Source organism: Dendronephthya gigantea, unplaced genomic scaffold (assembly GCF_004324835.1).
Source record: "Dendronephthya gigantea isolate DGI-Jeju-01 unplaced genomic scaffold, DenGig_1.0 000012F, whole genome shotgun sequence".
NCBI lineage: Eukaryota > Metazoa > Cnidaria > Anthozoa > Malacalcyonacea > Nephtheidae > Dendronephthya > Dendronephthya gigantea.
The window spans coordinates 645924-672444 of NW_021163022.1; the positions used below are offsets into that span (position 1 = coordinate 645924).

Below are 26521 nucleotides of genomic sequence, written 5' to 3' on the forward strand. Positions count from 1 at the left end.
ACCGTTAGTTATTACTATTGATGAAACGAGAACCAATCATATGCGATAAGTCTACCAGATTAACCAATCACAACCCCCCTCCCCTTTTGGTCGGCGAAAGGTATAGTGGTAATAGGAGCGGTAAATCTGAGCATCGCTAAAATCGTGTTAACTTTTAAATTAACTTTTCGATGTTACTGATGCATATGCGGGACGGACGATCACAAATGGACAGGAAGGTCCAAAGTGCGTTTATTTTTCGGAAAAACCTTCCTTCGAGAAAAATTCACACGTCGTTTCCTGGAAAAAAAATTTGCCCTCCAGTAAAAACACATTTGACATTTTCCGAAAAGAAACAAGAAGACACTTTTCAAAACACTTCTTGTTGACTAGCTGTGATATCTTTACACATATCGTAAAATTAATAAATTTCATAAATTCCATTATGTACAAAATGTCCTGAAAACCATTTCGCATCAGCATGAAATTAAAACAATGACCAAGACTATTATTTTTCCAGTTCAGAGACGTAGCTAGCATTCGGGGGCATGTCATATTGGCCCTGAATTATTAATGCTGGCTATACGCCTTTGTCCCAGTTCCTCCTAAATTTTGCCATATAAATAAGGCTATAATTGTCTTGTGCAATCCGTGTACATTATACATTCGTGGCGCCGGAATAGCGGTCAATATCTGGGATATCGAAGGACTATGTAGTAACAGTTCATCCACCGATTTATAATAAATTCATGTCATAAACTGGAATGAGGAGCCATTTGGTGTTGAAAATTAAACAGAAGGCTATCTAATACAAAACAACCAATATACTAATAGTACTATAAAAATCCATTTGGCCGCTTAAATAATGGTGCATTTTATAAACTCTTCGCATCATTAGGGATCAATGATCAATTGAGAACTTCAACGAAACAGTTCACTGTTCCTGACAGACGTTATGTAATGAAGACTGGCTGTTATATAATACCCAATCCACTCTTTTGATGGTTACATGATTTCGCCCAGGGCCCTCGCTCCTACGAAACGTGACGTAATCATCCAAAGAGGGTATTGGCCTTATTTCTATACCATGGAACAATGGATTACACGGTCCAGTCGATTTTGAAGATCAGTGTGAAAACTGCACTGTTACCAAGCAAGTTAACGCTTTTCGTCTTCTTCGAAGTATTGATGAATAGAAGGAAATTTCTCCGAGTTGTAGTCCGAGTCAGTTGCAAGTCGTTTCCTTACTTCACTCTTGACCTCTTCTTCAAAAACTTGTTCGAGTGACTGAGAATTACTCGCTTCTTCGTTCAATTCTGTGAAATGAAAACAAGTGTTTTAGTTCAAGAGATTCTCACTTAAGCCAAGATCTGCAACAGGTAGCCAAATAAGAAATGCGATGAACTTATGAATGTGAGGAAAATTGGAAAGTTGGAAAGACGAATTGCGTGCAAAGTTAATATCCACATTTGATAGCATTGTCAGCAACGATGATAAGCGCACGCCTGAAGAGTGTTATAGCTAGTGATATGTCTCTGTTTGTGCTACAAAAACTGAACAACTTACTCTCTAAATCAGTCTTTGGCGTAACTCCAGCTTTTCTTATCGACCGTTTTAGCGTTCCCGAGACGCACTGGTTATATGGAACAGGTTCACTGCCTTGATGGATCTAAACACGTTGTAAGAAAGCCTTGTGTTTTTATCTTTGTGGATTATTTACTTACGAAAAAGAAAACGACCTTTTATACCCATACAACTAAATCTAAAGCGACAGAAGCATCGCAAATCACAAAGAGCGGATATTAGGCTTACACAATTACACATTATGCAACAAAATCGTTACCTTCCTTCGTTTAGGAGGCATACCATTCAGATATGCGTCACTGAAAGGCGCCTGTCGCGGCATTCGCTGTTGACGTATAATATCCTGAGATATCACTGGTACCCATTCCTAGAAATGGTAAAACGTTGCTGTAATAATGTAGTGCAAATACAGGAAGAAATCTCCAGTGAATAAACTTCAACCCAACGGTCAAACTAAACTATTCATACAAGCAATTGACAATACACACGGCTGGAATAACTTTTTTCCAGTTTTCATCTGTTTCCATGGGAATATCGTCAGGCTGTGAGGAACCTCTCGTCCTACGCGACGATGAAGGTGTATTGCCCGCACTGATACGGGGGGCGGTGGATGAATGAGAATTTTCTACCTTCTTCTCTTCCTAAAAGATGAAAATTATTCCAAATATTTTCTCCCGATCGTTTAAAATAGAGTTCTTATTAGCTAATTGCATGGTAGTTATATATTAAAGGGAAGTAAACACATCAACAATTAAGGGTATGCCACATTTCTATAGAGTTCCAATGCAGAAATATATTGCCATATTAGCCAGTCAAACAACTACAGAAATCACACATTTCATGCAATTAGGTGCAATAACTTACTTTTCTGTTAATTTTTGGCGACGAAGAGTCCACTTTTTTCTCTGCAGACTTGCGTTTTTCTTTTCTCACAACAAAAGGCATCAACGATGATATTCTAACAGGTATTTCGTTTCGTAAGTCGTAGACGTACGCCCACATCGCGTCAACAGTCATTCTTCGTATGTTTTGGTCAAGCGAGGCAATCGTTGGAGAGGAATTCTAAGAAAACGTGATACAGTAAATATACCAAGTTTATGCGATGATCATGTTTCATTTAAACCATTTAAAATATTTCATTTTTATATAGATAACGCCTCTCGAGTAAATCTCCCTAATATTGAGACATCTCGTGAATAGGGAGCAGATCCATGCTGGATGCTTCCATTAAGGAAGAAATATCTGTCAATCCTCAATTTCATTTAACATACATACAGTATGCCCAATAGCTTAACAATAGAGTCGTATTTCCTTACCAAAGACCGCCTAAATGCATTTTCCATCCCAGTTGTACCATCTTGCAAACAATACTCTATTAATAATACTAATTCTGCCGCCGTACGTGATACGAGACCTGATATTTCAGCCACGTATATTGAATCTGGTTCTGAACAGAAATAAATATTATGGCTTTACAGGAGACATATGAGGTGGATAGAGAAAGGTATTTAAATAAAAATTTAAAGAAGAGTTTAATTTTTGTTTGTTGCCACAATTATGATTGGAAAAATGGACTACCACGAAAGAAATCTCTACATATTTTCAGCCTTACCATGAACATTTGCAAAGAATGTAATCAAAGGATTTTCTTTATCAAGCGGAGGGGCACGGAGGGCATTTTTTATTATTTATACTACCCTATTTAAAAAACCATGTGTAACAAACCTGATGAATTAACGATCTCGAGAATTCTTCTTATTTTAGGTCGTAGATAAGAAAGCAAGGTTTCTGGAGCGTCAATATTGTCCTTCACATTACATGACGCCTATATAGAAAAAGTACACTTAATGTACCAGTGCATAATAAATCTATGTAGGTCTTAACGGAGAGATGCCTTAAACTGATTTATACCGTATAACAAGGCAGGTATACTTCTCCAATAGACCTTACACTAAATATGGCGACAATATAAGATTATAAAGTTTGAGCTTAATTACTTACGAAAGATGATTCAAAAGCTCCTTGTAATTCGTCTAATATTCGTTCTGTAGCCCTTTGTAAGTTTTCCGGAGTGGCTTCACCTCCACGAAGAATATCATCTCGAAGAAAATCTCGCGTCATTGGTCTTGATATAGCCCATGGATCGCCAGAACCAGCTGCGAAAACAAACAAAAGCATATAAAAATGACGAAAGTTTTCTTGATACGCTCGTAAATAAGATAATAGACTAAATAATGTTGTATGAGTTTCATCAAATTTATTCACTTACGAATGACAGTCACTAACAACTGACTGAGAGGGATGGTCTGTAACAAGCGAGAGACATAGCGAGACAAAGTACCTAAACATGAAACAGCATTTAGCATTTGTATTTAACCAGGGCCAATCACATCAACGATCAAAGGCAACAAACGAGGATTTATAGGCTCGTTACGTTACGTGCCTTGGGCAATGGCGATATGTAGTCATTAGATGTTTTGTGGCGTCAGAAACCCTGAGGAATAGCTAGTCTTTCGACACACTATATAGTCTTTGTATATATTTTAAATATTGAGTTCTGTCTTTTAGATTCTTGTCAACATCGTATTAAGGGTCGTCCGTACCTTGATTTGATATTTGTCCTTCATCTACAGTCCCAGCCATGTGTAGCATAACCTCATCTGCAGCGTTACTGGAATCTGCTGCCTGATAAAAAGAAACATCATATCAATATTCCATCAATTCTCTTCTCGTTAGAAACCTATGACAGTCGCTTATGGAAACAGACAACTGTAATTTACACAGAACCGGTTTCATGAAACTCGTGTTTACGCGTTAACAAGACAACAAAAATGAATAGATTCAACATTATTTCCATAACCATTTCATGCTAAATAGCACGATTATGATAGACCAATCCTCTTACCAACTATAGTTCAAAGTAGCTACCTTTTTATACAACCGGTAGGCCTCTTAGTGATGTACCTACTGTATATAGTGTACTGGACAGCATGCAGTCACAGCATTATGCATATACAATACCTCACGGGGCAAAAACAAATCCAAGAATGAATTTCTCTCTTCTGCATTCTGGCTTGGATTCATTGCGGCGGTTGAGAGTTGCTCAGCAGCTCGTTGTTGGCTGACGTTCATTAAATGTGTGAGATCTAACATTCCTGGACCAATACCGTTCCCTGAAAAATAATATTGAAAATATGATGAAAACTCTGCGGGAAATATGAAGGCTTTTTAGCGTGCAAATCTTAGTACTTTTGAGGGAGAGGATTGACATCCTCACGTAAGGCGTAAAAAAACAAATTTCATCTTGAAGAGAAAATCACAGAGTTGAAATGTGCGGATACTTAATTAGCAGTTGCAAGTACGCACCTTGGCTTACGCCTGGTGCAGCCGACGACCTATCTCCTGCTTCTGGACTCTGAGCTGGTACAGGCGCACTCTGCCCCCGTCTTGGCACCAAAGACGCAAAATGGAAACTCTGACAAGGTAACAGAGGATCTCTATGAGCTGCATTTTGAGGCATGAAATTTACCACAGCATTCGTCTGTCGAGGTGCGTTTGGAATCTGACCACTAGTCGAGTTTTGACCGTTGCTATGACTACCATTTGGTAAGGTAGATGGTTGAGTTGTATTGGTGCTTTGAGTTGGTGAACCATTAGACAAGTTACTTTGGGAAGCGGAGGTAGCGACAGTGTTGCCACTCTGGGTAGAGGGTTGAGAGTCCATAGGCGTAACCGTCTGGGGAGTTGTTTGATTATCAGGAGGAGGGTCAGAACCCCAAGATGAGGTGCGGGGGGAAGGGGTGCTATTAGTAGTAGTGGTTGTTGTACGCAATGTGGGTTCTTCGACAACAGTTGTAACGATGTGAGCAATAGTGATATTCCCTGGATTAAATTGGACAGCAAAATTTGGCAGATTGCGCAGGTTAATTGGTAAACCATCTGGGGGATTTTGCTGCAACAAAAAAGCAAAGAATTACGAGAAACTCTAACTTGATTTATTACCGGATGGGGTGGAATATTTTATTTTGCAGTGTTCTTCTACGAATCACCATACTTGCCTGTGGAGTTTGTTGACCAGGAATACTGCCAGTCGATGTTGTTGGAACTGATGTGGTGGGCGGAACAGACGCTACAGGGCTTCCGGTGGTACTTGAAGGAAATACCCCGGTAGCACCAGGAATAAGTCGACTGATACCTATTGGAATACCAGGCCTCGCTCCAAAGCTAGTTCCGATACCATTTCCAGGTCTAAGCGCCACACCAGATCCGAGATTGAAACTAGGTCCTAATCCTCTTCCGGTTCTTAGACCAATCCCTGTGCCAAGTCCTGGTCTCAGACCAATCCCTATGGGTAAACTGGTTGGGGTACTTGTCGATGTTTGCGAAGTTGATGTCGTAGTTGGTCGTGATTGGTTGCTTGCTAGTGACGTATTCCTCAAGTGAGCCACAGAAGCAGGAATTGGAGACATTGAGGGTAAAACATTGAGTCGAGTCTCTGGGGCGCGGAAATTTGTAGTAACGTCAGAAAGAGCATGGTATGCATGGCTCAGACTGTGCAGAGCTTCTGCAGTGAGGTCTGGTAACAAGTCATCAACAGGTCTCAGCTGAGCAACAAAAGTGACAATCAAAAACAGAAGTTTCAGGCGTCTGTGGACGTAAAGAGCTCAACAATACGTTTACGGCTAACCTCAAACTAAAATTCGTATTTGTGATTTAATAATTAGCTGTCCTGATGTTGGGAAATCTTGATTCTTGACCATGAAAGTTGAAGCATGTAATGTGAACTAAGCTATCGGAAACTTGTACTCAAACGTGATTTAAAGTTTGCCACATCCGGATAGCGGTTTGCTGTTAACGTCAATCTTAAGGTCTCTAATAGAATCACTTAATCTCAACTCACAACAGGGGATGCTGCGAGAAATATTTCACCAAATGCAATGTTTTTGTTTCATTGAATAGATTGTAATATCGAGTTTGTTATGTTTTTATTCTATAACTGCATTAACGTGCTAATTTATTAAATCAATTATAGATTTGCAATGTTTCCAATGTTTCCAACCCACCTCCCTCTCTTGGCCAGAACGAAGCAGCTCTTGGTAGCGTTCTAAATGTGGCCGAAATTCATCATTGAGTCGAACAACTTGTTGAAGAACGTCAGCTAAATCCCCGAGAAGACTAAAAAAGTTTATTAGTTATGACCGTACCGTGCCACGCTCGAGATAGCTCTTTGCAAATGTACCATTTACTAAGGAAATTACATGTTACGGAAAATAAGAATGATGGGAGCCATCATTTTGACAATTTTATTTTTATTTTAAAAATTTAGTATAGACACATAAACTACATATACTACACTAGGTGCACAAACAATAAGACACGAGGTCCCCTACAAGGTTTGAACACTGATCAGGACAATGTAAAGTGGGGAAGGAAATAACACAGAGTTAAATTTATGCTTACTTTTCATTATTGTTCCCGGTTTCACTATTCTCTGGTTGTCTCTCAGAATTTGGAGTTTCTTCATTTAGATCTCCACCTGACGGCAAGCCATCATTCTGGAGAAAACACAATTTTGAGTATGAGACATTTTCTGTATTGGCATTCAGCCATTCACTATCAATTAACATTGCAGTGTTTTGTAGGAATTCATACCTGAAGACGATGGATTATTCTGGAGACCTTGTTAAGGTGGTCCCTTGCTGGTGCAATCCTAGATCTTGCATTGTTTCTCGCCTATGAAAAACACTTAATGTCATAAAGCCAATATTGTGTTGAAGACCCAAATATCCAAACTTTTTTCTTCAGGAGAATAGGTGGACAAATAATTCATAGAGATCATTTTTTTCATAGAAGAGTTTTTAATTGGAAGTGTGCTCATTTATATAATATAATAAGTATAATATCAAAACTGACCATGACAGTTGATAAATTGATGTGAACATTTACAGAAGAACCATCATCCTTGAAAATACAACAATAATTAATGTTATAAATATGAGAAAATCAGAGAAAATATGAACTTGCGAATGAGATAAAAGCAAACAAGAGTAATAATTTAATCACCGATGATGATGTACTGATGTTGGCTTGAGCACTTTCCGCTCCAATTTGTTGAATAATTCCTTGGACAATTTGCTGTAATATTGTGTTCAAAATTAATGTTCACAAATTAATCAAAACACCTAAATATTGGTACAATTTTAACTTGATTTAAATTATAAAAATGCAGCCAAAATGCCATACAATACTTGGTTTCACAAGAAAGACTTTGGATAGGAAAGACTCTCAAGTGAACACAAAGAGACTTGGGCGTGGTCATCACGAAAAGTCACTGTTGTTAGTCATAAAGACAACTTTTTTGTGTTTTTAATTTTTAACTCTCAGCAAGCTAATACCTGAGTGACACCCATTACATCAACTGGCATAGCAAAAGCTCCCATGAACATGTTTCCTGGACTACTTGTAGTGGCTGTTGAACTTGTTGTTGTTTCAGTACCTAGAGAAGATACTTTACTAAAATTTTGCCTCTGCCATCCACCTGGTTCTACCTACAGAATTTAGCATGATGACTTACTTTGTTCATTTAATCTTGTTGTTCTAGGTGGTTGTCTTTCAACCAAATGAACAACACATCCATCAACCTCTAAAATTAATAACACAGAATGTCATATGGTATTTCATGCAATATCCCACGTGCAGTATCACCCTATCTTGCACAGAAAACAATTTGGAATTCTAAACAAGCAAAGTTTTAAAGTGAATTCTAAATGTTCAGAGTCTCTGTAGTTAAGGCAAACGGTTGTTCCATGTTTTCTTTAACTTGTCTATCATTTACAACTTCACACGTAAAATTGTAAAGAGAGTCATTGCTATCCTCAGTGACTTACTGTATTCTGTCAAAAGTTTTTCATCTTGTAAAACTTTTCCTTGAAATATAAGTCGTTGCTTCTCAACTGGGATTTTCTAGAATGGAAAAATTTTTTTTGCAAACTTGATTACATATCTACCAACATGCTAATGACTTTGGGAGGCCAAAGTACTCAAACAGCTCAGCTAATTTATTACCCTTGGTATTTTACAAAAAATACACTTTGAGAAAAAAATAGCATAAACCTATCTTAAACAGGGAGGTTTACCCTGGGCTGGAGCAGCCTTGCTCTTTCAGCAGGTGATTTGTGGCTACAATGATATCTTTTTATTTTCTTAACATTCTGAACACAGTACTAGGTCTCTTTGTGGTCCAGGGCATGGGCTAATAAGCCAAGCTTACCCCTCACAGTTTTAATAGCAAGACATCATAGCACTAATACAACAGTTTAACATGATTTCAGTAACATAAAGAGATTGATAAATGAACACTTTGAAACATCTGCCGAATGGCAATATATAGCAACAACATATGATTCTGCATTCTAACCGACCACTGTATACGATTATTATTAAACCAACAATATATCTTTATAAAATATACCATTTCTTCTGCAATTTTGGACTTGAATTCTTTAACAGTTGTCTAAAAGAAACAAACTATAGTTCGAATTTCATCCCTTTTACTCCAATGAATAAAATCCAAAGCAAATGGAAGAATAAACATTGTTGAATGAAAACAACGCCATAAAACACTTTCAATAATACACCTACTTCAAGGAAACGTTGAACGTTTGGTCTGCGAATCAAGCGTTTTACAGTCACTTCCATGTTGACTGCTTTAAAGGTGCCCAACGCGAAAGCGGTGAGAAACGAAAATGCACCTTTATATTCAAAAGAGAAAGAACGTCTTCCAAATACAAAATGTGTCAATGTAGTTTATTTTAGTCAGTGATTTTAGTACAGGAAGAAGCAGGCCATCTCATTCCGAGCCTGCGCTGTTAGATACATCCGCGATACGTCATCTTGCACAGATATTCTGAATGATTTTTGCAAAACTGCCAAAACACTCATTTTGTGCTCTCCATAGACTCCATACAAATTTGTGAGAATTTTTTCGTTCGATATAATTTATTAAGAAAAACTACAATTTTCTTTGATTAAATCTAGCGAACCATCTATCTATTTTCTTCCTATGTTCTTCATTAAACTCAAAAAGTTCTGGTTCTTCTGTATATGGTTGCTCTTTCATTTTTTCACTGACATAACTGAATGCTGGTGGATAGTCTCGTAAATATTTCAACTGGTGTTCCTTAAATCTTTGATGTTTCAGAACTTTAATTTCTTGTATTAATGGCGAATAGAGTTGAAAGTTGATTTCCAAAGCTTCATTATCAATGACATTTCTAAGAGTAAAGGATGCACCTAAGCTGTTCTGCCAGTGACCTTTATAGATGCATATTCCACGAAACCTATTTAAAGAATGTTTTACAATTCATTAGTACTAAGACTGAACAAATGCACTCCAATATATACGATAATATATAGAGAAATAATATATTATTCCAGCCACCTGTTAGATCCACTAGTTGCATTTTCATCAGCATAAGTCACTTCTACAAAACTTCCAACAGAGAATTTTTTAAACTTCATTTTCTTCAACCTTCGATAACAATCTCTTTGTTCCAGATAGGTAAATAAATCCACATTTGCTTCTTCAGGTGAAGATGGAAAGCCATCAGGCCAGTGCTGCTCTTCCCAAATATATCTTGGAACTGGTATCTCTGACTTTGGAACATATTTTTTAGCCTTAGGTAAAATCTTGTACACAGATTCAACTGTGACCTGTGGTGTTTTAGACTCCTCAATCTGCTTCTTTAAAGCTTTGATTGCAACTGAGTACCTCTTCTTCTTTTCGTTTGCAGCTTTGTCAAATTTTCGTACTGGATTTAATTCCCCTAGAAGAAATCAAATTGGTTCAACAAAATTGCATATAATATTATTAAAAAGGCTCAACAATTAATGCATTTTCCAAGACATCTTCGACGTAAAAGCTACTTACCTGAATAGTAAACAGTTGATGAATATTTGAACAATCTTACAAACGAAATGTCTTGTGTCGCCCTTGGCCCAAAATAGTCAAAAACCCCAGTTATTCTGCGGAAAGGAGCGAAAGCCATCTTCTCCAAATTACCAAATATAATCTTCCAGTGGTCTGTGTCAGTGCATCGACTATCGATGAGCCTACACTATCTCCTGTTTACTGGCTAGCGGTAAAAAAATCAATGTCTTCAATATCCGCAAAAATATCCGCAAAAATATCCGCAATCAATTTAGTAATTGATGTCAAATAATAAAGTTATATCCCTCAAACTACATGCAATTGTTGTCTGGATTTGTGCACCAATGGTGAAATGGTGAAATAGCGCATTTATTTTCCCTACCAGTTCCAAAACTATGGCGCCATGGGTATCGCACAAAGAGAGCGTCATTCATAAGACACGATAAGTCATAAACAGCCCAACAATAAAAGTGCATTTAATAGAAAGTCTAATTTCAGCATTAGCAATGATTATGAATAAAGTTTATGTGGTAAAAAGTAGTATGAAAGCGATCAGATGCGACTGAACAATGCAACATACAGCTTCCACTCCATTCTTGACGGAGGACTTAACTCTTATATATAAGCTACATTATTTGCACTTTCCCGGGAAACGTATATACAATGTAGAAAGTAAAAATCAATCCCTTAGTAGTAATGTTTATAAAATGAACGCAAACTCTTTTAAAAAGTCATGGTGTATACGGTGGAGGCAAGCTTTCATTCTGGCTTGTGCGCTGCTCTTCCTCTTCATTGTGGTCATTCACAAGAGGCACAGAATCGTCATGAGGAAAAGGTTGGCCAAATCTTCTAGTAATGGTTGTCACAATCACTCCTGTAAGAAAAACAAAGGCTTTAGCAGAGCGGATAGGACTGAAAACTCTTGCCCATTTCTACTAGTTCCATAAATGCATAGACGTAACCATGATTTACGTTCAAGAAACGTTCAAGCGCTAATATATTCCACTGAACAACAAAGTAAGGCTTGTTTTTAAACTAACCATTTTCATGGTAAATTTCCACCTATAAACAACAACGCTTTTAACTAGGAACGTCGGAAGCCTTCAAGCCTCGATCGACTTCCTGACTGGCAATAAATTATTGTTAAAGAAATTCTGAACTATATATAGTATTGTGACTTTATATATCAATCTTAGTGATCGATTACTTAAGGGAAAGTAGTTTTACAGAAGTTATGTCAGCAAACTCTACTATACTACCTCTTTGTATGACACGGCGCTTATTGTACCACCATATTTTGTATACGACAAAGATGAATATGAGAGCAAGTACAATGATAACTGGTATGGCAATAGAATACCATGGCGTATTACAACTGGAGCACTTTCCACCATCACAGCAACCAGAACCACAGTCTTCTGACTTCGAACATTTTACACCATTGCAACTGTCGCGACAGTACAAGTCGCCTAATTCGCCACAACATTGCTTGTGGCATAATTCTCTTGATACCTTATACACACAAAGTCGTTTCTGCAACGACAGGGTTGCAAGAAAGAGCAGCAAAAAGACCACAATGAAAGGACAAGACAATGAAGACATAATTGCATGTGATGCCAGTAATAATGAAGTGTTTTTGGATTACGTTCACCGCTATACGTATTCAAATTGATTATTGGAAATCGTTTTCGAAACTCCAGGAAGTTATATTAATTATTTATAAGCCCCGTTACACTACACTCGATTTATTGGCACGGCACGGCTAAAATGTGTACCCGTGCCCATTTCATCCGTGACGGCCTTTGTTTTCGTAGCCAGATCACTAGTAAAATTAAGCACGCGGGTACCTATTTTAGAGTGTAAACGAGGCTATATATTCCCTATGGTGTTGTTTCGGAACTGTTGTAAAAAACTCAGTGGAATTGAATATATATACCAGTGATTATCATGCAGAACATTTGGGTAGTTATTACACCAGCGAAACGGAAGTTCAAGGGCAATTAATACAGGTTTTGAGTCAGTTGATTTATTTATTGTCAAACTTCGTTATCAGTTTCAAGGAAGCCTAATTCATCCGCCCTGTAAACAAATAGAGTTCGAAGAATTAAATAAATAATTGCTTTTTCGCAGAATTCAAGTGCATGAATATATTTTAAAGCACCAGGAATTCTAGAATTGAACTCATGGACGCCGGAACAGGCCCTCTTTCTCCAGGGTTGCATTGCAAGCCTGAATATGTCACAAAGTAATAATTACTATGGTACGTGACTTCGAACATTCCCTAGAGATTACAGAGGGATTATTCATCACACTTCATTAATCATTATTTAAACGTCGTTTACCTCTTGGAAACATACTGAAAGGCAAAAGTTCACGAAACCACGCGAAATAAAACGAAAGCGAAAGTGAAACATGTTAACCGACAGACGATACTGCACGTCGGCATTTGCATGACGTCGCTGAAAAACATCTTATGACATTTGTAAGACCACGCACGGTTGAGAAACTAGTAAAAAAGCCTTTTTGAGTTGTTTTTTTTAAATTACTTTTAATAACACGTTCTAGTAAATTGAAATTCTACAAGTTGGATTTTTAACTTTGTTAACTACCAACTTTGTTAAAGTAATAATTTAACCGAAGTCTATCCCACGTCTTCATTAAATTATACTGTTCATGCATTATCATTTAAACCATTATTATACGTATTACGTATATTATTTAAATAAATTACAATTTTCTGTCTTTCTCTATGCCCTTACAAAAATCTACTCTAAATCATCAATCAATCTATACCCTTATAACACAATAGAATGTCTTTACAATAGAGACTAGACTAGGTCTAGAACCTACTGTAACTGTAAAAGAGCGGAACAGCGGAGTTGACAAAGACTTGTACAACGCAACACAGTATGAAAGTTATCGAAGTTTCAATATTTAGAAATTGAATAATTTTCTCATGCTTGCATTCCAACCTTCGCGAAATTTTGTTCGATCTCAGTAATTTTAAATTTTATTATTTACACTTTCTCGTAACTGGCAGCAGAAATCTATGGCATGATCAAGCATTTTTCAATCCAAGATTGAAATATCTGCATGAGATTTGTTGTATTTTTTTTTAATTAATAAACAGAGAATTGTTTTCCTGTCAACTTCAAACTCGCTGCTTTATAACAACCGCTAAATATTGTCTACGTTATATGGAAACTATAGATTGCGATCACTTATTTCATTGTGTATTCCAAGTTCACATCTGTTTAGAATTATGTTTACAACTTTAATATTAGTGATTATTTATATGAATATGAATTAATTATTGTCAATTTAATAAACCTAACAAATTGCTTTCAAGTTTTTGTTTAAAATTTCAGTTTTACTTGAAAACATGACAAAAATATTACCAATATTTACCCCTTCAGGCCCTGTGGGATATATATTTAATTAAATCTCAAAAGAAAAAAATAAAATTTGTGGCTAACATACCAATAATTGACCCACCTAATCAGATTTTCAGTGTAGGAAAACTAGAAAAGCAATGCCCCAGCAGTGCTGTCACTTGACTCAGTAAAATCAATGGATTCATCTTCATTATATGTTATTATTGGTTCATTGTCTCTTGTCTCCTTCGGGATAGAAGGTGGGGTTGATGGCTGGGGCTTAGGAACAGGTGAGGTATCAAATGATTTACTTGCATCATTGTATTGTTTCAAGGCTGCTGGAGTATAAGAACTGAATGATGTCCCATTTTCATAGTCCCAGTCTGATGCAGCAGCAGTTTCTGATTGGTAATCATGTATGAAGACATGTTCAAAAAATGAAATCTTTCCTTGTTTTGTCTACAGGGATAAGAATAAGATACCATAAGTATAGGGGAAGTTACTTAATTAAGTCAACACACTTGGAAAAAATATGTTGGTTATATTGTTCACAAACAATTATGTCAGTGAATATTAATCTCTTAATTGCTCACTATACAGCAATTGTTTCTTTTAGTGAACACATTAAAATATATTTATTAAATTCATATTTAAAAAACTGAATTCCTTTAGTAGGGTGATTGGCTTACTATGCGTTAAATTAATTTGAATATTAATTCTATGATATCGGGTAAATCAAGTTAATATATCATACCTTGCCATGCCGAGCAAAAGATGATTTCAAATTTCCTGGAACTGAATCAAAGACTATCTCAGGTGGAGGTCCTAAATCAACTTCTGCATCAATTGATGAAATAGGTATAAATTCGTCTTCATCCCCTCCTACTTCACTTTCACTTCCTGCAACTAAAGCACCATTATAGAATGTTGCATTACCAATATTGACCCCTCTGCTGCTAGTGACATCAGAGTTTGCTTGTACAGCTGCAGTTGGCTTATTTGTAGCCAAGTCATCAATTACTGAAACTGGTATTTCATCAATGGTTGTTACAGGTACATTTGTAGGTGAAACTTGCAAACTAGAGGCAGGCATATTTCTATGAACTACACCATTGTGTTTTGGAGTTTTCGGATTATTATCCAAGTCCCATGCTCGATTAATTTGTGCAATTTTAGCTTTTTTGTCTGGTTCGTGTTTGATAATGTCAACTTTGGGCTTCTTGCCAGATGGCAATTCTTTGATCAAACCAAGGTCAGCAGCTACTGGTTGCTCTTTTAACAAAATAGGATCCTTTGTGAGTTGTAGGACAGCTAATGGATCAACAACATTAAGACCCTTTCTACGAGGCTTTTTCTCTTCAACTTCCTTCACTGTTTCCTTGTTTTTAATAACTAACTTTTCTTCTTGTTTGTTTTGTTTAATCCCAGTTGATCGGTCTGTTGACAAAACATTGTTATGTAGGCTGGAATCTGATTCGCTATTCTCAACAACATAATTACTTTGTTTGTTCTGGTATTTATTATTAGATTTATGCTCATTTGCATCAGCCAAGTCCGGCACAGTTGCTACCTTTTTGGTAATACCAGTTCCCAAAACTGACACAGGTTTATCAAACGACTGATCATTAGGGTCACTCTTCACTTCTTTACTTTTCACAGCATTATTCACAGTGCTACGATTGATTTCATTGGTACTACTGCGATTATCAGGCATTTGATTATGACTATTTACACTTTCAGATAATCCCAGCTTTTCATTGTCATTTCGTATAGCTGTATTTGTAACACTGTTGGATAAATTGTCTTGATTCTGTTTGCTTACTTGCCTGTTTTCAGGAGCAATAATTTTGTTTTCAGTGTTTCGTTTTTGAGTTACCATAATTCTTGCAACATTTCTGTGATTGCGGTTATGGACCAATGTTTTATCCATTGAATCGCTGGTGTTTTTTGTTTTTGAATCTTTTTTTAGAATATTGTCTTGTTCTTCATTATTCTTCATGTGACTCTTTGAAATGTTTTCAGCAACTTTATCATTTAACTGTGGGTTTTGCTTTTGATTGATCTGAACATGTTGTGACTCATCATGGTTTTGCACTAAATGCACAGATTCTACACCATTATTCAATCTATTCTCATATTCTATGAAGCCATCCATATCTTCCATATTAGAGTGCGATGCCCTGCGAAGCCTTGTCATTCTTTCTTGAATACCTTGTGATACATGGTGTGAGGGCAAAGCAACATCATCCACTTCTACATCGACTGTTGGAGATTTCTTTGGGCTTGTTGGTGACTTCCTGGGACTTGTTGAAATGTCATTAACAACTTTCTTATCAAAATACAGGTTTGGCTCAGAATGATGCTTGAATAGACCTGGTTTCTTAATTTCTGTGGTATGACAGACCTTTTCTCCCTCAGTTTTCACACTATTTTCACTGACTTTCCGATTAACCTTTGGTTTTGCTTGCCCACCAAACAACCCTAGTAAGGACTTCACACTTTGAATATGTTCAACTTCATCATCCTTATCTATATTATTGTTTGCCATACCACTTTTTCCTGAAGATGATTTTTGTGCATGCAGTTTTGTCTCATTTTCTTTTGATAGAATAAAGTTTTTCTTAACTGATTTTTCATCACCTTTTGAAGCTGACCTTTGCCACTGCTTTTTTGCATAAGGTGACTTGTATGCCTTTGGTACTGGGGTAGGATTAGATCCAACATTGGTCGTAATTTGATGGGGAGCATTCTGAAGGGAGGGGGAAAGGGTTTTGGGAATTTCCTTTGTAGGGCTTGGGCTTTTTGAGACTGGGCTTTTTGAGACTGGGCTTTTTGGTAATATTTCATCTTTAGTAGTTTGTAATTGCCACATCTTTTTAACATCACGAGGGCTAATATGCTTCGTTTCAACACCTTGAGTAATCTCAAGTTCCTGTGGCCCATCTTGCTCATTATTCGCTCTATTAGACTTCTCTATATTCTTTAATGCCTCAGAACTTTTTTGCATTCTTATATCAGAACTAACCCCACTTAAACCATAAGCAAAATCGCATTTGTTATATTTTCCTACATTCCTATTAGAAGTTGTATCAAGACTGTCTAGCCGACTTGGGCCAGTATCGACACTCAAGATCTTGGACTTTTCACTGGCTTGACGCGTGTCAATACTGTCAACGCTGCTATCCAATATAATATTTCGATTATACGTAGGGCATTTTTTCGTAGTTGTACATCCGCTATCAGTATTTTGTTTATTAAAACCATAATTTTTACCGATTTCGTAATGCCCTTTCTCCACCGAGTTATCCAAATTGTGATTTGAGCTACTTAAATTAGTGTTTATAGCATTCCTATGTCGAGGATTTGGGTCAGACCCTTTTGAGTTCTGTGTTGAAACCAAGTTTTCATTGCCTAATTTAGCTTGCTTTCGTTTTAGTAGTTCTTGTTTCCACAAAGGAATTTCAAGACGACTCATGCTTACACTCTAATACCTTACCGGCGTTTTCGATACGTCTCCAAACGCAAAACGTCAACACGAAAGAGTCCACTTCACGCAAACTTTAAATTTGTGTCCATAAGCCGAATTAGTAATTCCCCCTCGCTGGATAACTTCCCACAATGGCCAGTTCTTTTAATAAATAATAAACGTCAACTTGGAGAGAATAATATAACCAAAATTCTTCTATATTACCATAAATTCCAATAGGTTAGTTTTCTATAAACAGCATTATTTATCCTCAAATGTGTTACAACTTTGGTTATTTCCCTGACAAAGTATGCATATAAACAAGGACCCCATGCGACAGTGAAATAAAGGAAGGCTTTCTATTGGTGGAAATTGCTAATAGAATATTCTCTTAGCATTCTAATTGGTCGGTAAATATAAAAATACCACTAAAAGGCAATTATTGGGCAGTATTATTGACAAAAGCGGAAAAATGCTCAATTTCAAAAGTCTATTCAAATTAGTCACCACTTTAATTGTGCAATACATTGTATAAATTCCTTCATTCTCATGCTTTTTTTTTAGTTTAACGTTTTTTTTTAGGATTTTTGTATTCCAAAAATGGACTAATGTACAGTGGTACACTAGTTTCTAGGCGTTTTATTTCAGTTAAGATTGAATTACACTGGGTTAGCGTGCTTTAGATTTCTGTGGACGGAACTAGCATTCTTTATAGTCTCAGTAGTCTAGAACAAACGGAACTTGATAAAGGTGTGGTCAAAGGCATAGTTTAGCAGATTCAATTAAATCGATTGCTAATACTAGCAATCAATTAAGCTAATGTATTATATAATTCGGTAATGCTCACATATCGAGAAAGCGCCACTTTTCCGAGTATTTTCTGATTGTACTGGCTGAGGTATGAGACGGATGGTCGGTTTTTGCTGAGGCGGAGCATATAACAGCAACCCTATTTTAATACACTTCAATTTCGGGAACTATTTGAACTTTCACTCCTAGCTTCATCCCTCATATCCCTACTATCTTTTTTATCCCTAGATCTCTTCTCTGTCCTGTAATACCGATCGTCCCCATGACTAGACCTTTTATAGCCATGTTGTGTATCTTTGTAATCCTTTCTCTCTCTATAATTCCTGTCTTTATAGTCTCTACTGCTTCGATAATCATCATAGTCTTTGCTGTGACCCCTGCTTTTACTATGATGCTCATGGCGATCTTTTCTACTACTACTCCCATGGTTCCTGTCACTTTCATGCCTACTTGATTTATATCTCTTTCTTTCTCTTTCATCATTACTCTCAACATAATCTTTTTTATCCTTATGTTCATAATAATCCCTCTGTTGCATGCCATATCTCTCATGATCCTTATTCACTGTTTCTTGATCATCTTTCAAGCCTTGAGAACTCTTGCCAGCATGAGCAAAGTGATTCACATTTTCAGGACTGTTAAAAAGGTTTATATCAGTCATTAAATGTTGATATTTTTCTGATGAAAGAGTAGTTGTTATGTATAACATTTTGACTAAAGTCTGGATATTTGGTTATCTTATAGTTTTAGTTTTATGTCAAAGAAAATTTGCTTATATAAAAGGGGCTATAACCATATAAATTAAGATTTTTTAAACTTTTTCGATAGAAGTCTGGAACACTTACAGAGGCCTTCTAAAGGGTCGATCAATGCCGCCAAATCTCAACTGCCCTGATTCTTTTCGACCTCCAAAGCCTCCACCTAAACCATAATGTGCATAACATGTATTGCAATTTTAAGATAAAACCTTTTTCGAATTACTCAAAATTATCCATGTGGTATACCAAAACGACGAGGCTTCCATCCATTCAAATTTCTTTCACACTCAAAATCAACTAAAATCTGTTTGCCATCAACAGTGGTCTTATGTGTTTCCTAAAGAAAGCATTGAATATTTCCAGTGAACATTCTTATATAGTAAAAATTAAATATAATTGCATTTTAATACAAATAATCTGCTAAATAGTTAAGACAATATAAATGCTCAGACATCACCTACCCTGGCTGCATTCCAAGCATCTTTTTTTCTTTTGAATTCTACAAATGCATATCCCCTTGAAAATCCAGTTACTACAAAGCAGATTTTGGGAAAATTTTTAGAAAACAGTAACTGTTTCTTGGTTCAATGAACATTCTGTTAAATTATTTCATGGGTTCACAGTGACCAGGTATATACCACGAATTTATTAACTTCAATTTTTGCGTATTTCATGGGTGTTTTACACTTAACATACCAAAATCACGAATTAATCGGCATTTTTCTAATTCACCAAACTTTTCAAAAATCTTCTTAATAGCATCTGAAAGAAACACAAGTGTCAGCAATCGTTGTAAAAAAAACTGTGTATAAGCATATTGATACACATGACTTTCATTCTTATTTAATGAAAGGTTGTTCTAGCATTAAGAAATGGAAATGACTGAATTCCTTATAAGTAATTATGCAAGTACTATAATTAATTATTTTAGCTAATCTATCATCACTATAATACCTTGACTTGTTTCTTTACTGAGTCTTGAAACAAACAATGTTTTGTTTGGGTCTCCATCTACATTCTTGTTTGGCTTATCTACATCAGGGAAATTGCTTTAATTACCAGTTGTATTGACTTCTTATACACCAGCTGGTTTCCAGGTGAAATTATAAAATCAAACATAAATTTTCATGGGATCCAACACATCCAACCCAGACTGAAACAGAGGACCCAGACCCTTATCTATCAAAAGCTCAGGGTTGTGATCTTGTAAATTCTCAATATTGATTGGTTTAGAAGGGCAATAAATTCAATTAGTATCACATAATAATTATTGGGAGGCTGATAGAAGACTACAGAGGGGCATAACAGATAGACACAATTGACTCATTTAAATGGCAAAGACACAGGAGGTCTTATAAAGATTGGCACTAGGGTGTCAAATGATAATTAAAAATAATTTAGGACTGATGACTAATGTGTACATTTATGAACCTACTAACTGTAAATTTCCACACAGTACTCAGTAGACATTACAGTTGGCCTGAAAAGAATGGTTCAGTTTTATTGGAGCTAGTAATTCCTATACATCTGACTATTAAAGGGGTTGAGGTATATTGCTTCAAGCCAAGGACAATACGCACCGCTATAGCCACTTAGCTATAGAGTTAGCTATAACTTACATGTTGATAACATTGCCCTTACGACAGCTCTATCATGTGGATACAAATCTGTTCCATCGATACTACCAGCATACAAAGGGTGGTAAAACGTCGCCTGTGGTTGCCAGTCGTGGAAATTCGGTAATTTATACGGCAATTTTATTTCCACTTCAGCCATATTTGGTACTTCTTATCTATCTTAATAAAGCTAGAGCTTCAAGCACGGAAATGTTGAAGAAACGCTTTAGAATGGAATAAAAAGGAACTGAAAGATAGAAGTTCACAAATTTATTATGCCTTGGTTGGCCGCCATATTTCGAATTAATCACGCCGGAGTCTGGAGCTAGAAGACAAACACTCGGAAAAAGACAAAAAAAAGACAATATGGCGGTGGAGAAATGAAAAATTGCGATATAAACTGCTCACGTAACACTATTTGAAGATGACTCAGAGCGATAAGGATAGGTGAGAAGGTTTGCCTTATCATCAAGGAAAGACTTCTGGAAGTTAAATAATTACCGATTACGATAATGGAGCTGGTTTTGTAGAAGTTTTGACAGATAGGAGTGGCAGGGGCCAGAGGGTGCTTACTGCTTAAGAGTTGAGGCAGAAAGTGCTTGCATGTTTACCAATTATCACCACAGATAATTAGTTTTGCCTGAACTTTTACCTGGCAAAGATTACTATTAATCTTGTGCACATTATTTATTGTTTTTTGCCATTGATCATTTCTCATACTATCAGAGTTTACAAAATGAAAACAAGAAACTAACATCATGCTCGTGTTCTCAGGAAAGCAGAAACATTACGAGCTGCCTTTAAAGACCGAGTTGATAAAGAGGCACATGCCTTTCATCTTGTGGAGAAAATGGTTTTGTTAGATTCTGTTGACGTGGAATTTTTTCTCAATTCTGTGAGTTTAAATGTCTATAGGTGAATCATCTTGATATTAGATGTGTAGTGTACAACAACAAAATTACAACCAGGGTTGAAAACAAATGTGTTAATTGGGGGTGCATATATTTGCTCCATGTCACAGATTTCTCACAACAGACAAAATAGAGTGCATCCTTCCAATTATCACACTATTTTGGCCCTGATTACAACTTCTGCTAACTTTGACAGGGCAGATATATCACTATTTCACAATACAATGATGTGACAGAAGAAAGAGCAATAACAAAACTCTGTGGATATCCTCTGTGTAGTAATCAACTCACACAGGTAATATAACATTCTTTAACACTAAAGACAAACATATTCCACTACATGAATGTGGAGGGGAATCAAGAAAAGTGATATTTCTTAGGTGTTGAAGCAAAAATACAAGATTTCTTTGAGGGAGAAGAAGGTCTATGACATAACTGAAAGAAAGGTTAATTAATGAGTACATGTTGTACAGAAACAATGCAAGTTTATCAATAACAACCTCAATATAAGACAATAATATTTTAAGGACAGCAACAGCATAATGGCAATGATTTTTACTCTAGAATTTTTGCAGCAACAAATGTTACAAAGCATCAAAATATTTTCAATCTCAACTTTCTGCAGAACCTGTTTGGATGAGGGACAAAAAGTTGGTGACTTTTTACATGCATACCTCATTAATTACATGCGGTGGAGGTGTTAAAATTGATATTTTTTCCTTTATAACTACAGCAAGTCACTTCAATTAAAAATACTTGATGATGTTGAAGCGATGGAAAAGAAGTATGTTATTATAAATACATCCCATTTTTTTAAATTAGATAAGCTGCAAATAGATAGACTCACTTTTGCAGTGTTGTCATAATTTGATTATCTAGCCATATCTCATCTGTATATGTACTATGAATATTTATATCAATGCTGTTAAATTCTATTCTTTACCCAAAGATTCTCAGGTTATGGAGAGGAAGTGGTCATGAATGTACAAAAAAATGATGAGGAGAAAGATGCCAATGATGAATATGAAGATGTTTCTAATTATCACAAATATGATATTGATGACATACATGAGAATATTAAATTTGATAATGATATTGATTCAGGTTGTATAGTTGAACGTTTTGGAAATGTTAAAATTGATCTGGATATTGATGTATCTGATTCCGATGATGATAGCGATAAAAGCGATTATGATGTGGATAAAATTGCTGATCACCAGCATCGTAAAGAAAAGGAGAAAAGGTTTAGCACAGACAAAAGTGCACCGGAGTCGGGGAAGTATGTTTCTGATCATTTTAAAAGTGCAAAAATGCAAATGCCTTTATCGGAAAACGAGGGCCAAATCTTAAAAAACACAAATTCAAAGGACGAATCCCCAAATCAAGCGGAAAGCAATACATCAAAATTGTATGAAGAGAAAAAGACAAAAGTTTTGTTTAACACAAGCTCTAATCCTAAATATTCTCACCCACAAACCTCAAGCCTGGACGAAAAATGTAAAAAGAATAATTTGACAAAGAAAAGCATTTGCACTAGTGAGTTCGGTGCAGAACTAACGAATGAGAATGATGGACTTTCAGCAAATGCTTCGGTCTTCACAGAAAGCAGTGAAGCCTCAGAGAAAGCAAAGGACTGTGTTGATAAAATATACAGCGTATTAGTAGAATGGTGCAGCACAGAAAGTAGAAAATATTTACAAAAATCTGATCGTGACCAGAAAAATACATCCGATGAATTCAAGTGTAAAAGTGGTGAAGAAAGTATGATTCTACCCCCAATTGATTCCAAAAGCAAACACGCTATACGTGGAAAGATTGTTTCAGAAAAACTTACAAAGGCGTGAGTAGCTATTAGCACTGACAGACTGTCCTGCAGATAGCTTGTTTATATATACAGACAGCTAGAGCGTCACCAAATATTTGAAAACGCTAACATTTTGTTTTCGTTTCAGAATGTTTCCGATGCTTTCCAAGCTTAGTTTGACAATGGCAGATATATCATTTCAACTGACTTGTTTGCTCAAGACATTCAGGTATGGTTTAAGGCAATGCTGACGAGGTTAATGATGATGTAGGTGTTGATAATGGTGAAGGTAATGACAGTGATGGTAATGATGACAGAGGTGATGGTGGTGCAAGTGTTGATAGTGAAAGTGATGATATAGGAGGTGATGGTGGTGCAAGTATTGATAGTGAAAGTAATGATATAGGAGGTGATGATGGTGTAAGTGTTGATAATGAAAGTGATGATATAGGAGGTGATGGTGGTTAAGTATTGATAGTGAAAGTGATGATATAGGAGGTGATGATGGTGTAAGTGTTGATAATGAAAGTGATGATATAGGAGGTGATGGTGGTTAAGTATTGATAGTGAAAGTGATGATATAGGAGGTGATGATGGTGTAAGTGTTGATAGTGAAAGTGATGTTATAGAGATGTAATGAAAGTGATGGAGCTAGTGAAAGTGATTTTGTTGGTGGTGAAGCTTGTGAAACTAATGGGTGAAAACTGATGGGACATATTTATTGCATTTCTTTGCATTTTAGTTTCACCAACATTAACATTGTTTTGAGTCCCTCGGAATGGAACTTGGTTGCAATGATTTTACTTTTAATGTGAGTTTATTTATTTTTTCTTTTATTCAAAACCTCGACTGTTGGTAAAACAAAATAAAGATACATTAAATATTGACTCATTTGATCAAATAACATAAGTTTCATTTTACTTACTATCTATTTATAGATTAGCTAAGAAAAGCCCCTCGTTGAATGAACCTTTATCACCTCGGCAAAAAGACATTTCCTCGTTGCTAAGTACTACAGTTGACAAAGAAGATGTTGATCGTTTACTGAGCGTGTTTGATTTTGAAAGCTGTTTGGAAACTGCGGCAGATGATGACGGAAAGAAATTTGACATGGAGGAACTAGACTAACATGGTTTTTGACAATCATGTTAAGATGATTAGTATAGATCCCACTTTAACTAAATGAAAGAAAAGTTGTATCTAAAAGACGACAATATATGTTTTTTTCAAAGATTTTGTTGATTGTTGACAGTATGAAATGAGAGAGAGAAATCTTCGACGATTGAAGTTTTTTGCCCACCCAGTTACAATAAGCCAGACTTGAGTGAGATGATGCTATTCAACCCATTATGTTTTTATGGCAACATATGTTATAACAAATATGCATAAAACGATAGCAACGTTTATTGCGACTAGTGATATATTTTGTCAAAAGAGTAAAGTTTCGATTTTTTACTGATACACCTGCATGCGCACACATGCATGATATACAAGTACGGTAGCTATATGTTTCACATTTTTCCCATAAGAGACCAAAGAAATCTCTGCTGCTAAACTCCATGCATGGAATGCATGTTTTCATCATTTCAAACAAAAGTAAAAGTCACAGCAATAGATACAATATAGACTATATATAGTCTCATCATTTAAATGTATGAAATTATCCCTTTTCAATTTGACCACAATTCGTTGAATTTAAATCTAACATTTTATTAATCTTAAAACTCCCAATATTGCTCTCAAATTGTCGGTATATCAATGTCTCGTTACAGTAATCGCCTATGGTTTTAATTGAAACAAAGTGAAGGCGGTTGTACACTGAAGGAGCAATAAAAACACAATAATGGATTTCATCATATGCAGCTGGTAGTGGTTTTAAATTTATAACAAATCTTCCCTGTCACAAATATATCAAAATGCCGATAAAGTAATTAAAATGAGATTGTAATGCGATGCTACCCTTGACCACCTAAATATAAATATTTCTAAAATTTTACGCAGAGAAAAATTGGCATTGAGTTGCCATAGCACTGTAAACAAAATATTGTACAGTTGGCCATAAAAAAGTTAGAAGATGAGAGACCGCAACTCTGCATATTTTTCTAATGAGTCACCAGCCACGATATTTGCATATTTTTTTCGTGAAGTTTAATATAAAAATCAAAGCTGTAGACTTGTAAACAAACTTCCCAGCAAGTTGATAATGTTTCTCAAATTGAAGATTAAATACAATATTTATTGCTATTGTAAATTAAATATATACACAAACTCTCACAAGCGTAATGATTAATGCGACAGGTCAACTCATAAAGTGAATAATTTGGACTTTATATTGTGAGACGAAAAGCAAAATTATCAGCCTCAGCGGAGTTTTTTAATCTGGAAATATTAAAATAATCCTGATTTGTTTCTCAGGGGGTGCCATGCTGAGATTTGTAACATTTATTATGACTGTATAAAGTCTCCCATTGCGCTAGAGACTGCTCATCCTCAGTCCTTTCGAATTTGCTGCCCAAAGAGAGACATTTATTCCGTAAGTTGCGAAATAGAAAAGTGAATCCGTGAATATAAGTTATTCAGAACTTGAAGAATTGTTTTATTATCTGTGTCTTTTATTATCTATAAGAAATTCACGATTATGATATAACTGTCAATAGTTTCGTACGGCAATTTTGCTTTCCTGTACACAAATGTTGATTAAACGCGAAAGATTTAACTTCTTAATCGTTTTCAATTTTGTTTAATTATTGTGTCACTTCATCCACTTAAGTTTATATCACAATATAACTGTCATCAATACACTGCACAAAATATCTTTCATTTCAATAAATCATCGATTGCAATATGAATTTTCTGTGATTTCAATGAAAAAAATGATTACACAATCTCAGTGAAATCAGGGAAAACTCATCTATATGAATACAATGTCGGTGGGATTACTGTTCATGCAGCATTTGCCAATTGCAAAGTTGAAATAATGCATTTTGATAATTCACGACAACAGATATCGTAATAACCTCTTTTCGAAATGTATTTCATGAACAGGTGAATTTCTCACCTATGTTTTTAATTATGACTTCTTAAGATATGTTCATGCATGTAATGATGTATTTATTTCAGTTGATTTCAGATATATATTGTTAGTATAATATATTAAAAGCTGCCGCCTAAGAAGTTGTGATCGGTCTGTGTTTTTCGCCCTTTCCACCTCATTTACCCGACAAATGTATTAATTATTTGTCTAGCACTGAATGAATGCAGATAGATGAGTAAATTGATGGATGCATGAA

At 35.8% G+C, this 26521-nt stretch overlaps 6 protein-coding genes across 7 annotated transcripts; 1 reads left to right on the forward strand and 5 right to left on the reverse strand.

The window, feature by feature from the left end:
• Positions 1-349: 349 nt before the first annotated feature.
• Positions 350-9148, reverse strand: LOC114518799 (large proline-rich protein BAG6-like). Its single transcript, XM_028538787.1, has 22 exons — positions 9035-9148; positions 8451-8526; positions 8138-8206; positions 7959-8059; positions 7627-7698; positions 7477-7524; positions 7216-7296; positions 7024-7118; positions 6627-6738; positions 5622-6167; positions 4930-5515; positions 4585-4736; positions 4167-4248; positions 3833-3904; positions 3565-3719; positions 3289-3388; positions 2880-3010; positions 2428-2625; positions 2052-2204; positions 1823-1930; positions 1546-1648; positions 350-1295 (listed from the first exon to the last, which is right to left on the reverse strand). Exons 1-22 carry the CDS (start codon positions 9035-9037, stop codon positions 1138-1140), a joined length of 3201 nt encoding a protein of 1066 aa, XP_028394588.1. The 5' UTR covers positions 9038-9148; the 3' UTR covers positions 350-1137.
• A 426-nt stretch (positions 9149-9574) lies between these two features.
• LOC114519010 lies at positions 9575-10636 on the reverse strand. The gene is made up of 3 exons (XM_028539066.1): positions 10493-10636; positions 10004-10388; positions 9575-9902 (listed from the first exon to the last, which is right to left on the reverse strand). The coding sequence occupies exons 1-3, from the start codon at positions 10608-10610 to the stop codon at positions 9575-9577; spliced, it is 831 nt and encodes a 276-aa protein (XP_028394867.1). The 5' UTR covers positions 10611-10636.
• Positions 10637-10955: 319 nt separating this feature from the next.
• On the reverse strand, positions 10956-12173 carry LOC114518812. Its single transcript, XM_028538804.1, has 2 exons — positions 11752-12173; positions 10956-11366 (listed from the first exon to the last, which is right to left on the reverse strand). The coding sequence occupies exons 1-2, from the start codon at positions 12092-12094 to the stop codon at positions 11224-11226; spliced, it is 486 nt and encodes a 161-aa protein (XP_028394605.1). The 5' UTR covers positions 12095-12173; the 3' UTR covers positions 10956-11223.
• An 859-nt stretch (positions 12174-13032) lies between these two features.
• On the reverse strand, positions 13033-17637 carry LOC114518800. Its single transcript, XM_028538788.1, has 2 exons — positions 14621-17637; positions 13033-14325 (listed from the first exon to the last, which is right to left on the reverse strand). Exons 1-2 carry the CDS (start codon positions 17339-17341, stop codon positions 14014-14016), a joined length of 3033 nt encoding a protein of 1010 aa, XP_028394589.1. The 5' UTR covers positions 17342-17637; the 3' UTR covers positions 13033-14013.
• Positions 17638-17825: 188 nt separating this feature from the next.
• On the reverse strand, positions 17826-20826 carry LOC114518805 (U11/U12 small nuclear ribonucleoprotein 35 kDa protein-like). Its single transcript, XM_028538796.1, has 7 exons — positions 20520-20826; positions 19855-19932; positions 19597-19662; positions 19362-19432; positions 19147-19237; positions 18988-19063; positions 17826-18777 (listed from the first exon to the last, which is right to left on the reverse strand). The coding sequence occupies exons 1-7, from the start codon at positions 20674-20676 to the stop codon at positions 18297-18299; spliced, it is 1020 nt and encodes a 339-aa protein (XP_028394597.1). The 5' UTR covers positions 20677-20826; the 3' UTR covers positions 17826-18296.
• Positions 20827-20874: 48 nt separating this feature from the next.
• Positions 20875-24436, forward strand: LOC114518803 (putative RNA polymerase II subunit B1 CTD phosphatase RPAP2). 2 transcript variants are annotated; one of them, XM_028538792.1, is made up of 10 exons: positions 20875-20963; positions 21291-21411; positions 21624-21722; positions 21808-21873; positions 21992-22077; positions 22161-22211; positions 22377-23267; positions 23380-23460; positions 23974-24042; positions 24170-24436. In XM_028538792.1, the coding sequence occupies exons 1-10, from the start codon at positions 20941-20943 to the stop codon at positions 24357-24359; spliced, it is 1677 nt and encodes a 558-aa protein (XP_028394593.1). In that variant the 5' UTR covers positions 20875-20940; the 3' UTR covers positions 24360-24436. The 2 variants fall into 2 exon arrangements, with proteins under 2 accessions (XP_028394593.1, XP_028394594.1); XM_028538793.1 differs by lacking the exon at positions 21808-21873.
• The last annotated feature ends 2085 nt before the right edge of the window (positions 24437-26521 follow it).

Coding starts and splice junctions, on each gene's coding strand:
- LOC114518799 (XM_028538787.1), bottom strand. Junction 7,699..7,958: donor ATGTAATGGGTGTCACTCAG/GTATTAGCTTGC, acceptor ACAATATTACAG/CAAATTGTCCAAGGAATTAT. Junction 4,737..4,929: donor TGCACCAGGCGTAAGCCAAG/GTGCGTACTTGC, acceptor ATTATTTTTCAG/GGAACGGTATTGGTCCAGGA.
- LOC114519010 (XM_028539066.1), bottom strand. CDS start 10,610: ATGGCTTTCGCTCCTTTCCGCAGAATAACTGGGGTTTTTGACTATTTT. Junction 10,389..10,492: donor ATCAACTGTTTACTATTCAG/GTAAGTAGCTTT, acceptor GATTTCTTCTAG/GGGAATTAAATCCAGTACGA. Junction 9,903..10,003: donor GCAACTAGTGGATCTAACAG/GTGGCTGGAATA, acceptor TTCTTTAAATAG/GTTTCGTGGAATATGCATCT.
- LOC114518812 (XM_028538804.1), bottom strand. CDS start 12,094: ATGTCTTCATTGTCTTGTCCTTTCATTGTGGTCTTTTTGCTGCTCTTT. Junction 11,367..11,751: donor GCGCCGTGTCATACAAAGAG/GTAGTATAGTAG, acceptor TTTTTCTTACAG/GAGTGATTGTGACAACCATT.
- LOC114518800 (XM_028538788.1), bottom strand. CDS start 17,341: ATGAGTCGTCTTGAAATTCCTTTGTGGAAACAAGAACTACTAAAACGA. Junction 14,326..14,620: donor CTTTTGCTCGGCATGGCAAG/GTATGATATATT, acceptor TTATCCCTGTAG/ACAAAACAAGGAAAGATTTC.
- LOC114518805 (XM_028538796.1), bottom strand. CDS start 20,676: ATGGCTGAAGTGGAAATAAAATTGCCGTATAAATTACCGAATTTCCAC. Junction 19,933..20,519: donor AAGGGCAATGTTATCAACAT/GTAAGTTATAGC, acceptor TCCCTGATGTAG/ATAAGCCAAACAAGAATGTA. Junction 19,064..19,146: donor ATGGAAGCCTCGTCGTTTTG/GTATACCACATG, acceptor ATTATGGTTTAG/GTGGAGGCTTTGGAGGTCGA.
- LOC114518803 (XM_028538792.1), top strand. CDS start 20,941: ATGACTCAGAGCGATAAGGATAG. Junction 21,412..21,623: donor TGGAATTTTTTCTCAATTCT/GTGAGTTTAAAT, acceptor TAACTTTGACAG/GGCAGATATATCACTATTTC. Junction 21,723..21,807: donor GTAGTAATCAACTCACACAG/GTAATATAACAT, acceptor GATATTTCTTAG/GTGTTGAAGCAAAAATACAA.